General features: G+C 42.5%; 1 protein-coding gene across 1 annotated transcript in view; it reads right to left on the bottom strand.

Annotated features, from left to right (window-relative positions):
• The window catches only part of brinp1 (bone morphogenetic protein/retinoic acid inducible neural-specific 1), a 138639-nt gene that overhangs the window by 34662 nt on the left and 86552 nt on the right, over positions 1-17425 (bottom strand). Inside the window, exon 4 of the mRNA XM_056290811.1 lies at positions 15928-16033. Coding sequence (XP_056146786.1) covers positions 15928-16033 — 106 coding nt within the window. The remainder of the gene's footprint in view (positions 1-15927; positions 16034-17425) is intronic.

Genomic DNA, 17425 nt, shown 5'->3' with positions numbered 1-17425 from the left:
TAATAATAATAATAATAAATAAAAAGAATAAACGTATATGTATTTCAAGCAAAATAGACACACGTAACATCCCATTTCCTGTAACATATCTAAATACTGCCTGCATATACCTATATACCTCTCTGTGCATGGCAGGCATTGGGTGATAGTGTAACACACACATTGTATATGCACTGATTGCTGGGAAGAAAGCCACTTATTCATATTGTATATCCAAACAATACTAACAGCCAATGCTGGAATCACTGTGAAAGCAGAAAAAAATCACATACTTTCATTGCCCTGGCATTCAGGGCTTGCGTTCGTGTTTCCTAAAAAAAAAGGAAAAGGGGTATAGCTGAAAAAGCATGTTGCAGCAGCTGGACTGAGGCAGACAGGCAGTACGGGCGCTAGAGGAGCTGTCCAGGGTGCTGAGCTACTGCCAATTGTGCTGAACGCCGGACACGGACACACAGGGTGAGTCAGAGTAATACTAAGGCAGTGATTACCTTTCTTCTTCTACTGTTTTTTTTTCCTGTGATGGAACAAGACCACAGCAGCGACAAAGACACTTTTGATTTATTAGCCGTGATTGGTTTGGCGACGTTCAGTAGCGAGTCTTAGTAATAGCTATAATGGCGCTTATAGTATTAGTGGTATAAACTGAGTGGTATAAAATGAGTGTTGTGACTAAGAGGTTGATACCTCCCCGTGCACTGATATCAGCCCTGAAAGAGCACAGATACAGAGTGTAATTGGAGACACATTTGTTTTTTGGCATCTTTGGTAGCGGCGCTCAAGCTGTTCAGTCACGTGTCGCCATGTGTCCCTGCACAGCAGTGGCGATGGAGCCTCGGCTGGTGAGATGCTTTGCTAGCATCACACATTAGCGTGCACACACACACACACACACACACACACACACACACACACACACACACATGCAAACACACACACGCGTGCACAACCTGCACATTACCACACATGCACGTCCCAAGCTCTAGCTGAAATCACATGTTTTACAAGCACCCCAGCGTGAGGGAGGAAAATGGCGTGACAAGCTCTGATATTTCCTTTTGAGCTATTAAAGACACCGCTGACCTGAAAGTGTCAACCGTTTCGGCATCAAATGAGGAAGGCAGATGTATTTTATAAAAATAATCACATCAAGTATTCCTCTCCCATATATCCGTGTCTATTTATTTGTTAAGAGCCGGCATTACGAATAAGCTGTACACCTTTGAAATAAAAAAAAACCGCAAACTATGAATTCAAGAGCAAGTCGGCACACAATCTGGACCTGCTGTGAGTTTGCCAAACCTGGTTAGCAGCATAAATATCCTGTCCTTTTAAAAAAGCAATGAAAACACTATGTGTCAAATGAATTTAGACAGTTCCCAGCTAATATAGAGCTGCCATGAATTGCAATTATACATTTACATGTAAATAAAAAAAAGGAGGAGTAAATAAGGAAACTTGCAGCTCCCCTTAGTCAGAAAGGGAGAACTAGATTTAGTTTGGAAACCATGGGTATTAGTGGAGTTGGTGACCTGAAGCTGGTTAGAAAGTGTGAGGACAAAAAATAAATAAATAAATAAAAGAAGGAAAGATTTATGACTGTGCCGTTCCAAGTGAAACCCCACTTATGATTGACCACTTCCAATTGAGAGCTGACCTGCAGGTCAGTGCAGAAAGATTTCATCAGGTAGTGGGGCTCAGCATCATCCGGAGTGGTGGAATGTTTGTACAGCTATCCGTCTTGAAAATGATCAAGTGTCATCAGTTATCTAAGCCCACGGAAGTGGGCTTTTGTACGGTAAATGGCTGTCAGAGGGAAATACATGGGCAGCATCATGAACCAGTTGATAATACACTAATATAAATCTATGAGATGTATTACATACCACACCAATAAGGTCAGTTTCGAACAAATGAATGAGATTCAATTTGTTGCAAACAAATTAAATCTCATTAACTAATTAAAATGTTAATTTAGAATTTACTTTGGTTTGATGCTGTGTGCGCACAGTGTGTCCAGGTTTCTGTTTAGGAATAGGCTAAATGGTGCATAGAAAAGTGTATTAATCATCATGCTCATCCAAAATGTACTTTTCATATTTTGTATCTTTTTTTTCTGAAAGTAAATTATTTTCCCCGCTAACCAGACATTGTGTTTGTGCTGATACAGTTAAGACTAAATCAGTTTCTCCAAAAAAAGTCTGTAATCAAAAAACAACTTAATTGATTCGTATGTTTGTTTGTTTTAGCCATAATGTTTACAGGTTTTTTTTCTCTTGAAAAGACGGATAGGCGTGGAGCAGCAGACCAATGAGGATCTAATTCATCACTCTCTGCACGACTTGCCTACAGGGCCAGTTTAATTTATTTTCACTTCACCGCTTTGAAAACTGTTGGCTCAGGCTATTCTAACATATTCATAAATCTTCCAAGATAGGCTCATGGAGGCCTCTAAAACAGTGGAAAGAAAGAAGAAAGGGAAGATGGTGTAAGGGCAGGAAAAAAAAAGCAAACCACTTTGCTTTTGTTTTGGAGCTAATTTATGACAGCGATATTGTAGGTGATTTCGTCCATGTAGGATTGCAGAGGGCCCTTATGTTTCTTTGGTCCTAAACAACCCTGTTCTGCATGTTTATCATAATATATTATGTTTCATATATTATAATTCCTACATATGATAAGCACAACGCACATATGTGCACTTTATCCACATGACAGTCTACCCACCCAAATTAGCTTGAAGAATGGTTTGAATCAAGAAGTATTAATTAAACAAGGAGACTTTTCTCCATACCGTCATAATCCTCTTACAAGACCAGAGCTTTCACAAGACCAGCTGATGAAAGACTCCACTGTTTAACTACCACTTGTTAATTCCCTCTTTCATTTAATTCTCACTCTACTCAATGGGCTATTTTATATAGGTCCCAGTGGAGCCATGCGGGAGCATCTGGCCGAACCAATATCCTTGGTTTACTAAGCTTTTGCCTGGGGAGCAAACATATAAACAACAAATTAATGAGGAAGAACAGAAAATATTCCCACTGAAAGAAAATCTTTTGTAATGTTTTGCAAACTGTGGGCTCGATCACGCGTTCGTCTGTTAAACTCAGTGGTTCTAAAACGGTCTATTTATCACAATACACAGTCTGCCTTTGAACAAAGTCTGCACATTTTTTTATTTTTTTATCTTTTTTTTTTTTTGTGGGGGGGGGGTTCCCCTTTTCCTACCCAATTGTGTCTGGTCAATTGCCCAACTCTACCGAGCCGTCCTGGTTGCTACTCCACCCCCTCTGCCGATCCGGGGAGGGCTGCAGACTACCACATGCCTCCTCCGATACAGGTGGAGTTGCCAGCCGCTGTTTTTAACCTAACAGTGACGTGGCGCGTGGGAGGGTCACGCTCTTCCCCCCAGTCCCCCCTCCCACCCGAACATGCGGCCCAACCGACCAGAGGAGGCGCTAGTGCAGCGACCAGGTCATGTCCCCACATCTGGCTTTCCACCCGCAGACATGGTCAAATGTGTCTGTAAGGACGCCCGACCAAGCGGGGGGTTCGAACCTGTGATCCCCGTGTTGGTAGGCAACGGAAATAGACTGCCACGCCACCTGGACGCCCCAAGTACTGCATACTTAAATACTGAAATTGTTGCGCGAGCTAGGAGAGAAAGAGACACAAATTGCTCGGTCCCTACCATAATCAATCACATAATCAATCAGCACATCCGCAATGAGTACTAACAGTGGCTGACTGCTAATGACACGCTCTGATGACTTCAGACATTATGCAGCACATAAAGCCATTTCCACGTCACACTTCACCCCCCGGTGCAAAGCTGCGAGGGTGTCAAATGGACCCAATCATATAATTGATCTCTTGCTAAGATGAAGTGGTAGCCTATACGGTCAGTGGATCTGGAATAACTCACAATTGGATGCGAGTCAGTGCAAGATGCCCACATTTTCCACCTTTAACATGTGGAATATATAAGGATTATTAAAAAGGGAAGAAAAGGAAGCAATCACAAGGATTGACGCTGTTGCTTAATATTTCTGAGAAGCAGTCATAAGCGAAGGGGCCGGGGGGGGGGGTGTTGGTTTAGGGTGAGCTTTGATAGGTCGCTTGCTTGGTGTCAGGCTCGGCCGCAGCCTTCTAATCTAAATCTAAGTGGAAGCGGAGAGAATAACGGAGGCTCGGTGCTGTGTCCGCATTGTGTTATCGGTGACTCACAGCCTCGCCGGCTCGCAAAGAGCAGGCCACCGAGCACGCGAGAGAGAGAGAAAAAAAACACGTTTCCCTTTGAACATCTGATTATTTCGGAGTGACAGTCTGAATTGGCCAAGGGAGAAATATGCACATGACTAAATCCCGATGTTTAGAATGGCTTGCCTGTTTGTTGTCCTTTTATTTTGAATGGATCAGTTTTAAGCCTTTTCTTTTTTTTTTCATTACCCTGTTCTTGGTGAAAAATAAAAAATTAAATTAAATTAGTAAAAACCGGCTTGTGTAGTCGTGTTTGGTACACAAATTCCTGTTGGCATCCATTTAACTTCTCCGGCAGACGGAGTTCTGCAAGTCAGATGTACGCCTGAAGGTAGATAAAAATTTCAGGCTCGGAGGCAAAGAAAGATGAAATAAGCATGATTAAAAGCTTAATTAGGAGAACGAAATGGAGTGGGCTTGCTGTTACTGCATCCTTGCCCAAGTCCGTGTGGCGCTGCATACTAATACCAACAAACTAATTCACAAGCAATTAAAAAATGGCTGGACTGGATTAAGAAGTTAAAAAAAGGTCACTGGCGTTCTCAAGGCAACATCCTGCACAGCTCATCTGGATGAGATTGCCAGGTATGGCTATAGAAGAAGAAAACAACCACGCGTTTAGGAAGCCCTTGAAGCACATCAGAACCCTCCAAAATGGAAATTATGTCATGATGCATGACCTGTAAATGTCAATAAATAAATAAATATATATTTTTTTTAAAACCTTGAAAATACTCCAAAGAGACGCTATCCGTCCACAGAGGAGGCCATCTCACGGTAACATTATGGAGCAGATGACTGCACCTCTCAGCCTATACACCGCGTACCAGTGGAGGACAGAGATAAAGTGCGAGGACCAAGAGAGAACGGGGAGGGAGAAAATAGAGAAGAAAAAAAAAAAAAAAAAGGCAGCAAAGACTAATGGGGTGAGTGAAAGAAAGATAAAGAGAGGCGTTGAAAAAAAAGGCTTGCCAAAAAAGGACATTTGGGAAAGAAAAAAAAGAACTTCGACAGGAAAATAAGATATCCCAAAAGAGGTGGGAAGTGAGAAGAAAAAGAGTCCCAAGTGTACTTGGCACGGTTCATCTCCCCTACCCCGACCTCTCAGGAACACGCTGTGCCGGAACAATGATCCATCACTGTGCCCAACTTCCCTTTAACCCCCATCATGCCTAGAAAGGGCTCCTGCTGGACCCTCCCGAGACATTACAGAAATGTGATCCTCTCTTTTCTTCATGTGCTTATACACACATCAGACTTTCAGCACCTTCATACACACACACACACACACACACACACACACACACACACACACACACACACACACACACACACACACACACACACACACACACAAACACACCACTGACAAAAACTCAGTAGTTGTAAAGTTGGACATAACAATAATTGGCCTAATAAATAATACATAATTAATCATTTGGGCAGCCTGGTGGTGCAGTGGTTAGCGCTGTCGCCTCACAGCAAGAAGGTCCTGGGTTCGAACCCCGGTGTTGTCCAACCTTGGGGGTCATCCCAGGTTATCCTCTGTGTGCAGTTTGCATGTTCTCCCCGTGTCTGCGGTGGGTTTTCTCCGGGTTCTCCGGTTTCCCCCACCATCAAAAAGACATGCATGTTAGGGTTAATACTCCTGTCTGTGCCCCTGGACCGAGGCGTGGCAAGATGAACTGGAGCTGGTCCCCAGATGCTGCATGGCTGCTGCTAGCTACACAGCTACGATGGGCTAAATGCAGAGCATGCATTTTCCCACGGGGATTAAGGAAGTATATCAAAAATTTAAAAAAAATGTAAAAAGTAAAAACATGATTTGCAAGTGTGTGTAGATAATAGAGTTTTTCCATTTTATTTTCGCTGAAATTATAATGGTAGTGTATCATCTGTATGCAGGGTTATGAGATCAAGCTGCAGGCTACTTGTAATTTTCCTCACTGGCCAGATGTGACTCCACCCCACAGTTTAAATGCCAGCACTTTTGCACTCCAGCTAATTGATAAAAAGGTCAATGGGCATTTGAAAACTGGGGCACATGATGGGTGTTCATTAAACGTGATAAGTACCGCTGGCGTTTGATAGGCTAGTCATGGGTCCGCTCAACGCATCAGGGGCCAGTTTGGGGAGTCTGCTAATGATGTGTTGTCTTAGGGGGGGAAGTGGCATGCTGCCGCTGGTGTTAGTGTTATTTTTGTCATTCTTTTTCAGGTCCAATCAAGAGATTAATTTGTCACGGCGTAAAACTTTTGCAGGAGTGAGATGTGACAATCTCAATTAACTATTGTGAAGCTGATTGAGCATGGAGGGGCAATTTCTTTTTTATACAAATTAAGATGAAAATTAAAAAGAAAATGACCCAAATTTGGTTAACTTCTGGCTGGCTGTTACTTAAGAATAATGATTTCCTCTCTGATTTTTAAGTCATAAAACCCTTGCACAGTCTTTTTTTTTTAATGCCATCAGTCTTATTGGGAGCAATGAGTGAACAGCAGAATAAAGGGTGTCATTTTCTGTAACTCACTCCGAACTGGAAGTGAGTTACTTCTTCAAGCGGAAGAGTTCAAGTGTCTCGGGGTCTTGCTCGTGAGTGAGGGTAAAATGGAGCAGGAGATTGACAGGCGGATTGGGGCGGCAGCGGTCGTTGTACCAGCCGCCATGGTGAAGAGGGAGTTGAGCCAGAAGGCAAAGCTCTCAATTTACCAGTCAATCTTTTCACCAACCCTCACATATGGTCATGGGCTCTGGGTCGTGGCTGAAAGAGTGAGATCGCGAATACAAGCAGCGGAAATTAGTTTCCTCCGCTGGGTGGCTTGGTGCACCCTTAGGGATAGGGTGAGGAGCTCACACATCCGGAAGGAGCTCGGATTAGAGCCACTGCTCCTTCACATTGAAAGGAGCCAGTTGAGGTGGTTCAGGCATCTCGTTAGGATGCCTCCTGGGCACCTCCCTGTGGAGGTGTTCCGGGTATGACCAACTGGGAGGAGACCCTGGGGCAGACCCAGCACACACTGGGGGGATCAGATATCCTGGCTGGCCTGGGAATGCCTTGGGATCGCCCAGGAGGAGCTGGTGGATGTGGCCAGGGAAAGGAACATCTAGGCAGTCTGCTACCTCCGCAACCTGGTCCCGGATAAGCAGCAGAACATGATGATAATGACGATGATGATGATGATAATGATGATGTCTTTAACCCAAACTTTTTAATGAAAACGATTCACTAAAAATTGTATTTTTTTTCTAATTTATCTAATTAATCTGACAGAATAATAATAATAATAATAAATGGCATGAAGTTAACGGAAATGTGTATAATAATAATAATAACAATAATAATAATCTACCTGGCCATCGTGTCTGGAAATCCACACGAAGAATAGAAAATTTAATGAAAATAGCAAAAAATAAAATAAAATAAAAAACGATAGATCCTTCTGTCAAAAATGTAGATGTAGACATAGGTAGGCTTGTAGGTATATTGGCTAATTTAACAAAGTTTTCATTATTTTTTCATCATTTAGGCCTTGAGCACTTGACTTGTCCTATGCAAGCTGCTGGACCTGACTGGCATACGAGTTGACTATGACTGTGGGGGAAATTGACAAAACAGTCCGCCCTTAATCAATATTTTCTAATTTTAACGTTTTCACATTGGAGCAGCTGTGAAGTGTAAGCTGTGTTCTTTTATTTTGCATTTCTTTTATGGTGATATTTTTAAAGTTGGGCTGCATTCATTTTTTAAATATGCATGCGAGTCAACTCGTGGCTTTCGTTTGAATATTTGTTTAAATGGCAAATAATTTTTCATTAAAATGAATGTTATGAAAAATCTGCTTGCTGTGGTCCTTTGTTCTTATTGTAAAGGCACATGCAAGGCTCTCCCTGGACACATTGGCTGGCAGGACATTTTGCAAACAGAAACTCTGACACACACACACACACACACACACACACACACACACACACACACACACACACACGTTCTGACTCATAGTATCCTCATGGCTGGTGAAGGCTTTTGACTGCACACGTTTTGAAGCTGCAAATGTCAACTAATGTGGTCGGATGCTGAGCGTAGTCAGAAGCACATCAAACGCGAGACTCAAAGTGATACCTTATCAGTTCCATGTGGACCTTGAAACTGAAAGAAGTAATACTGCCCTGTCCGGCAAAATTGTCCCAAGTCAGTATTCTTGTTTTGATTTGGTGTGTGTGTGTGTGTGTGTGTGTGTGTGTGTGTGTGTGTGTGTGTGTGTGTGTGTGTGTGTGTGTGTGTGTGGGTGGGTGGGTGGGTGTATGTGTGTGTACATCTTCCATCACAACATGGTGTATAGTGGGGATGATTATTGTCAGATCACTCAGATTCTGAATCCAAAGCCATATTGGGCTCCTCATCCAACACTTCCAAGACCACTTCTCTTGCATATTTGTGATATGTCTGTTTTTACAATAATGAGAAAAATCTGGGAAAATGTATACCAAAATGAATGAATGAATTTACTAATGAATAATAAAATGTATTTACTTATTTATCAATAGAGTTGGACATTTTTTCTTTTGACAATTACTGCAATAATACTAAACACAGAAATGGGGCTTCCCTGGATGATTCAGCTCTACTATAGGGTTATTTCATGGCCGTCCGTTTTAAAGGCTTCAGTTTTGTTTCTGCAAAATCACTTTTTTTTAATCTGTTTGGTAATTCAAAACCAACAGTACCCATAAGCCTCAGCGACCGTCACCATGGAGAATCCACCACTTCCGTGCAGAGCAAGTTGAAGGAAAGAGTGAGAGTGCACACTCGGACACTTCAGACAGCAGCAGTCAGGGTCAAAATAATACACCAAAGCACTTGTTGTTGAATTTATTAAAATTACTGCTGAGCTATTTTATTCAGTTTTGGGCAGCTGTAAAGTTTCACCAGGATGGGCAACAGAATTTTAAGCTCCAAATTGGATTTTTCTTAAACGCAATGCACGTTGGGAGTCAAAGGTGACTTGTCTGTTCTGTACACGGTCTTGTGCCTTAGACTTTTTTCAACGAACCAGTCTTTTTCTTTACTGTTTATACTGATGATTCAACCAGGAGAGTTTCATGACCATCCAACTGTTGAAAGTGTCTGAACAGCCAGACACTCTTCAATGGCAAAATGAATGAGATTTTTGTCTGTGGCAAAATTAATATACCAAGGTTCCCTGATATAACTCTGTCAACGTCTCCAATCTGTCATATCTAAAAGCAACACTCAAATACTCAAATATGAGAGAGAGAGAGAGAGAGAGAGAGAGAGAGAGAGAGAGAGAGAGAGAGAGAGAGAGAGAGAGAGAGAGAGAGAGAGAGAGAGAGAGAGAGAGAGAAAGAGATTCTTCAGAACAGACGTTTTGATAAAGGTCGAGGGCCGAGACCATCCTTATGTCAAGGGTTTCAAAAGTATCAGTCTCTACTATCCAACAGTCAATGTTTGATTAAGAGCATGGTTACTGTGATTGAAAGGTGTCAGTTTTATTGCCTGGAAATAAATATATTCAAATACAATTGATTGACTTGATGCGAGAAACCCAAATGCTTTTTTTTTCAGTATGGGGTATGAATGAAAAATCCATATGCTTGTCAGAAAATGTTGGATGAATGAAATACCTGTTACTCATTATAAATGCATTTTTACAGCATAGACCTAAGGGTCTCTAAGGAATACATTCCTCTTCACAGGATCTGTTAAGTGCCATCATTTAGAGAAAGCCGTGATGATTTATCATACCAGCTTGGTGACAAATCCAGTTAATGACAGAAATGGTAATTGCGCTGTATGGAAAATATTTCAGTGGTAATTTTCTGTAAAATCTGCCCACTTTAAAATCAGCCCACTTTGGCCTAATACAAAGCCAAAGCACTGAGTAAGAAAGCACAGTCAAAACCAAAAATGCTGCCCTATAAAAACGTTCCTCCTTCCCTCAGAGTGATTATCAAACTGAGAGACGAAGGATGCCGTTTAGCCTGTCATGTATCAACCGGATGACAAAACATTAGTCTTCAAAGTGCCAGACTAAAGCATTTGATGCATGACAATAAAGCTTTGTGAAAACCTATAGACTCCTCTGAGAAAGCACAGGGAGGAACTTGAAAGCCTTTCTTTGACAGACCATGTAATTCCCTAAATCCAGAGAAGTAGTAATGATCCCTTTGGGAAGGATTGGGGAGTCATCGATGAAAATCGTCTAGGAAGTGCTCAAACAGTTTTTAATACCCCAGGTAAACTTGAGCAAATCACTCTTTTCAAAAACCTAACCATTCTTACGTAGGCTTTCATCATTTTCTCTCCCTATGGGCAAGTGATAGAGCAAGTGATTCCTTCTATAAGGCTAATTATTGTTTTTGTCTATTTTTATGTTAATTCTTATTTTTAGCTCACAACAAAGGTTTGATTGCAGTTCATCTGTGTAAGGTTGGATGTTCTCCTCATGTTTGTGTGGGTTCCCTCTGTTTATTCCCATTTCCTTCCACAGCCCAAAGACATCCATCTTAGGTGAGCTGGAGCCTCTAAATTGTCTATAGATGTTAAAGTATTTGAGTGTCTGTGAGTGTGGGCCCTGTGGTGGATTGATGACGAGTCCAGAATGTCTCCCTGCCTTCCACGTAACACCTGCACGGATATGCTCCACCCCCCTGTAACCCCTAATTGCATTAAGCAGGTAGTAATAATTAGTGGCTTACTCAAGTAAATTAAAACTTGCTGTTTACATGTATGTTTGTGTAATCAAGGAATAAAATGCCTGCATACATGCTAATGAGCCAAAACATAATGACTACCTGCCTAATATACTGTTGGTCCTCTTTGTGCCACCAAAACAGTGCCTACCTGCCAAAGCATGGACTCTGAAGGACTCCTGAAGGTGTCCTGTGGTATCTGGCACCCAAAACATTCGCAGCATATCCTTCAAGTCATGTAAGTTTTGACTTGCCGGTCCAGCACTTCCTACAGATACTCAATCAGATTGAGATCTGGCGAATTTGGAGGTTAGGGCAACACATTGAACACTTAATCATGTTGTTCAAACAATTCCCAAACAATGTGTGTAGCGTGGCAGGGGCCATTATCCTGCTGAAAGAGGCCACTGTCATCAGGGAATACCATTGACATGAAGGGGTGTACCTGGTCTGCAGCAATGTTTAGGTAGGTGGCATGTGTCAAACTGACATCCACATGAATGGCTGGACCCAGGGTTTCCCAGCAGAATATTGCCCAGAGCATCACACTCCCTCTACCGGCTTGTCATCTTCCCACAGTGCATCATGGTGCCATGTAAACTCCATGCAAATGGTACGCACACATAGATGGCCATCCACATGATGTAAAAGAAAAGAGGACTCACCAGACCAGTTGACCTTCTTTCACTGCTCCAAAATCCAGTTACAACACTTGCATGCCCATTGTAGGGGCTTTCCATGGTGGACAGGGGTCATCATGGGCACTCTGATCAGTCTGCGGCTATACAGCCCCATACACAGCAGGGTGCAATACCCTGTGTTTTGTGACACATTCCTCCTATAACCATCACCAAAGATTTATGTGACTTGTACCACAGTAGACCTTCTGTCGGTTTGGACCAAATGGGATAGCTAGTCTTCAGTGCCCTGCACATTGATGGGCCACAGCAATATCCCAGAACAAGAACAAGTTATCATCACAGTAGCTGAAATCCAATGACTAGTCTCAGACATGAAGAGCTGGACTGCATGATGCCCAGATATCATTCACATTCCTGATATCATTCAAGTCAGATCATCACAAAGAATGGCTATGGATACAGGTTCAGAAGTGGAGTTACCATCAGCCACCTCCTGTACATGGATGACATCAAGCTGTATGCCAGGAATGGGTGAGACATTGACTCACTGAGCCACCTCACCAGGATCTACAATGACGACATTTAATGTCATTCGGACTGGACAAGTGCGGTCAAATGGTGACAAAAAGAGGAAAGGTGGCGAGCACTGTAGGGGTTAAATTACCAGATGACAGGATCACAGACTTACAGGACAGATACAAGTACCTGGGTATTCCACAGGCAAATTGAAACCATGAGGGGGCAGCAAGGAGGTCAGCTACAGCCAAATACCCCCACAGAGTGAGGCAGGTCATGAGGACCAAGCTCAATGGAACGAATAAGATCTAAGCCTTCAACATATCTGCCCTACCAGTCATCAGTTACCCAGCTGGAATAACAAGATGGCCAAAGGAGGAGATAAAGGCCAAATATATCTGGACACAGAATCTCCTCACAATGCGGGGTTCCACCCGAAGTCCAGAAGAATGAGTCTGTATGATAAGAGAAAAATGGGGCCTAGGGTTAATGAGTGTCAAAGCCACTATCCAGAATGAAACAAGGAACATCCATGAATGCGTCAAAAAAGAGGGTCCCGAGGATGAACTGCTGAGTACCACAGGCCGCAGAAAACAGAGTGGAGAGGAAAAAGAGGAGTTATCATCGAATATCAAGCCCCTCCATGGGATGTACCATCGACAGATAGAGGATGTAGCTGATATCGAGATATCCTGCGAGCGGCTAGAAAAGGCTGGACTGAAGTACAGCACAGAGGCTGTTATCATAACTGCACAAGAACAGGCACTGAGGACTAGATCGATTGAGGCAGTGGTCTACCAAACCAGACAAGACCCAAGATGCAGGCTGTGCATGATGCCCCTGTGACAGTCAAGCATTTAGTTGCAACTGAACAGTCAGTTGTTCAAGTTGATGTGTTTGAAGCAGGAAATATGGGCGAGCATAAGGATCTGGACGACTGTGAAAAGGGCCAAATTGTGATGGTTAGTCAACTGGGTCAGAGCATCTCCAAAACAGCACGTCTTGTTGGGTGTTCCCAGTATGCAGTAGTCAGTACATACCAATAGCGGTCCAAGGAAAGACAACCGTAGGGCCGGCAATAGGGTTATGGGCACCCAAGACTGATTGATGCTTGTGGGGAGCGAAAACTAGCCCGTCTGGTCTAATCCCACAGAAGAACTAGTGTAGCTCAAATTGCTGAAAAGGTTAATGCTGGCTATGATAGACAGGTGTTAGAACACCACAGCTCACTGTGTATAGGGCTGCATAGCTGCAGACCAGTCAGATGGTTCCATCCACTGTGAAAGTGCCTACAATGAGCAGCACATGAGCATCAGAACTGGACCATGGAGCAATAGAATAAGCTGTCGTGGTCTGATGAATCATGTTTTCTTTTATATCATGTGGGTGGCTAGGTGCATGTGTGTTTTCAACTTGTGGAAGAGATGACACCAGTATGCACTATGGAACGAATGTAAGCCAGTGGCGGCAGTGTGATGCTCTGGGTAATGTTCTGCTGGAAAACTGGGTCCTGGTATTCATGTGGACATTACTTTAACGCGTGTCCCCTACCTAAACATTGTTTCATACCAGATAAAATCATTCATGGCAATGATATTCCCTGAAGGCAGTGGCCTCTTTCAGCAGGATAATGCACCTTGCCACTCTGCAAACCATGTCAGGAATGGTTTAGGGACCTAACAAAGAGTTTAAGGTGTCCCCCTGGCCTCCAAATTCCCAAGATCTCAATGTGTCCGTGCATCTGTGGGATGTGCTGGAAAAAAAAACAGTCTGACCATGGGGGCCTACCTATCAACTTATAGGACTTAAAGAATCTGCTGGTAATGTCTTGGTGCCAGATACCAGAGATCACCTTCAGAGGTCTTGTGGAGTCTTGTGGAGGCGGGTCAGAGCTATTTTGGTGGCATGGGACCTAAATATTAGGCAGCTGGTTTTAGCATTATGTTTAGTGTGTGTGTCTAATAAAATTACTTATTTAGTATACTCTGTACTCTTCACCCCTCCATCCATCCATCCATCCATCCATCCATCCATTATCCAAACCACTTGTCCTGCTCTCAGGGTCACGGAGATGCTGTTACAAGCAAAAATAAACCTTGTTCAGGAAATTGAATGTAAGGACTATACATATCCTACTGCTTATGTAGCATGCAGTTATGTAGTGTTCTTCATTTTTACCAATGAATATCCATCATACCTACACTACCGTTCAAAAGTTTGGGATCACCCAAACAATTTCGTGTTTTCCATGAAAAGTCACACTTATTCACCACCATATGTTGTGAAATGAATAGAAAATAGAGTCAAGACATTGACAAGGTTAGAAATAATGATTTGTATTTGAAATAAGATTTTTTTTACATCAAACTTTGCTTTCGTCAAAGAATCCTCCATTTGCAGCAATTACAGCATTGCAGACCTTTGGCATTCTAGCTGTTAATTTGTTGAGGTAATCTGGAGAAATTGCACCCCACGCTTCCAGAAGCAGCTCCCACAAGTTGGATTGGTTGGATGGGCACTTCTTTGAGCAGATTGAGTTTCTGGAGCATCACATTTGTGGGGTCAATTAAACGCTCAAAATGGCCAGAAAAAGAGAACTTTCATCTGAAACTCGACAGTCTATTCTTGTTCTTAGAAATGAAGGCTATTCCATGCGAGAAATTGCTAAGAAATTGAAGATTTCCTACACCGGTGTGTACTACTCCCTTCAGAGGACAGCACAAACAGGCTCTAACAGGTACTATTTAATGAAGATGCCAGTTGGGGACCTGTGAGGCGTCTGTTTCTCAAACTAGAGACTCTAATGTACTTATCTTCTTGCTCAGTTGTGCAACGCGGCCTCCCACTTCTTTTTCTACTCTGGTTAGAGCCTGTTTGTGCTGTCCTCTGAAGGGAGTAGTACACACCGGTGTAGGAAATCTTCAATTTCTTAGCAATTTCTCGCATGGAATAGCCTTCATTTCTAAGAACAAGAATAGACTGTCGAGTTTCAGATGAAAGTTCTCTTTTTCTGGCCATTTTGAGCGTTTAATTGACCCCACAAATGTGATGCTCCAGAAACTCAATCTGCTCAAAGAAGTGCCCATCCAACCAATCCAACTTGTGGGAGCTGCTTCTGGAAGCGTGGGGTGCAATTTCTCCAGATTACCTCAACAAATTAACAGCTAGAATGCCAAAGGTCTGCAATGCTGTAATTGCTGCAAATGGAGGATTCTTTGACGAAAGCAAAGTTTGATGTAAAAAAAATCTTATTTCAAATACAAATCATTATTTCTAACCTTGTCAATGTCTTGACTCTATTTTCTATTCATTTCACAACATATGGTGGTGAATAAGTGTGACTTTTCATGGAAAACACAAAATTGTTTGGGTGATCCCAAACTTTTGAACGGTAGTGTATATGGACGGCCCTGGTTTCTACTCTCGTTTCAAACACCCTAAAGACCTCTTGCAGTTAGAGCTATTGTTCTACAGCCATGCCTTTGTTTTGATCATAGGCAAGACTGAGCACTGAAAGAGACTGTGGTAGTTTGAATCAAGAGCAGAGATAGAATCTGAAAACCACAAGTAGTATCACAAGTACAAGAAGCACCCGATGGCCATTAAAAACAAATACATGTTAAATTTGGTGGACACTGCCTATATTTCCTGAGGGGATTTCTTGATGCATGAACAGAGATTTTGTTTTCATTTCGTAAAAATATTGGGGCCCAAAAAAATTGTGTATTGGCATTAGCGCCTACCCCTTACATGTATTGACCCTGTAGTGCTGGGCTTTGGGTGTTCTGGTTTTGTTTACCTTGCAGATGGAGCTTGCTCTCAGGGCTATGCAGGAGGATCGAACTGACTGAGTCCAAATTGTCGTAGCTACTACATCCCAGAGGACCTGTCCGTGTCTCTGTCACCTGCAGGAGAATTAGGACACGCACACACACGCACGCACGCACGCACGCACGCACGCACGCACACACACACACACACACACACACACACACATTAGGAGAGAGGGCTGGTACATTAGCAGTGTGTTTGAATAGGTGTAATAGGGAGTGTTCTTCGTATAGGGCTCTGTTTTGGTTTACCTGCCTGTGTTTGTCTATTTATTTGTGTATCTGGCTTTGTTTCTGTTTAGGGTGTTTTGCTATAATGGGGAAGTCTAGACTCTAGAGGACAAAAATCGACATCTTTAGAAAATTCTCCAGAGTCTTCTACTCTCATCTTTTCATGTATTATGCTGCACCTCGCACAATACATTAATATATGACTTGGAACACTTAACAATGTCTGCAATGTGAAGAAATCACATGGCAAACCAACCATGAGAAACACTAGCAGCTTATATAAGTTGTTAAATGATACATAAGTAACAGTGCTGACTGCAGTGAAAAAGTAATTATGTTGCAGTGTCATCTAATTTACTCAGACTTCCACATGCACTCTGTGTCATGTTAACACATGTATGTTTAGATTCCTGTCGCACGCAGACAAACACAAAGGTTGTGCAATGGCATAACATTCTGCAACAGTCTCTCCCCGAAAGATAATAGGTAGTTATCCTTCACACCAACTATCACACCAATTTTTACTGCCCAGATGAAATGCAAGGTGGAACTGATTCAAAGGCCGATAGAGGGCTTAAAATAGCATTTTTCTGAAAAGCAAATAAGATATTTTATACAGCCACCTATGATGCCTCCAATTTGTATCTGTGGCATGCTTTTTTTTAAGGAACTTAAACTTGGGCTGCCTATTTACAGGAGCTAAAACATTAATGGATGTTCCTCTTCAAAGAGCTCGCGGAGGCCTTCCTCTACCAAGTATAACGCTGTACTGTAATGATTCTGCAGCAGTCCCTATTGCCCACCCCAAACTCTCGTTAAAAGAGATAATTAGGCTTTTCAGATGTGAGGAGGCTGCTTTTACATTTACAACCTCTGCATTTAAGCCTTGTAAAAGATCTCGCTCTTGAAAAGATAGAAAGGGGTGACATTTGCCCTCGTTTCAGTTGGCTTTGCTCGTCAGGTTCTAGCGGCGGTGCTCAGTGGCACTTTCATGTTTCCAAAAGCTGGGGGGGGGGGGGGAATGCGACTCAGCAAGTGAAATTAAAGAAGGAAAAAGAGCAATGTCAAGAATTTTTAACAGATCTCACGTCTTGACGGAACTGACTTGGGACAAATTGCATGTGCCTGTTCCAGTAAAAAGCCCATCATATGTTATCTAGAGTTGGTTATCCTATGAGAAATACCATAAAAAATAACCCATGTGCAAAACAAAATTGATAAAATGTTGGTCACTAT

The sequence above is a fragment of the Lampris incognitus genome, chromosome 12, assembly GCF_029633865.1.
Source record: "Lampris incognitus isolate fLamInc1 chromosome 12, fLamInc1.hap2, whole genome shotgun sequence".
Taxonomy (NCBI): domain Eukaryota; kingdom Metazoa; phylum Chordata; class Actinopteri; order Lampriformes; family Lampridae; genus Lampris; species Lampris incognitus.
This window is presented reverse-complemented; position numbering and strand designations above follow the sequence as displayed.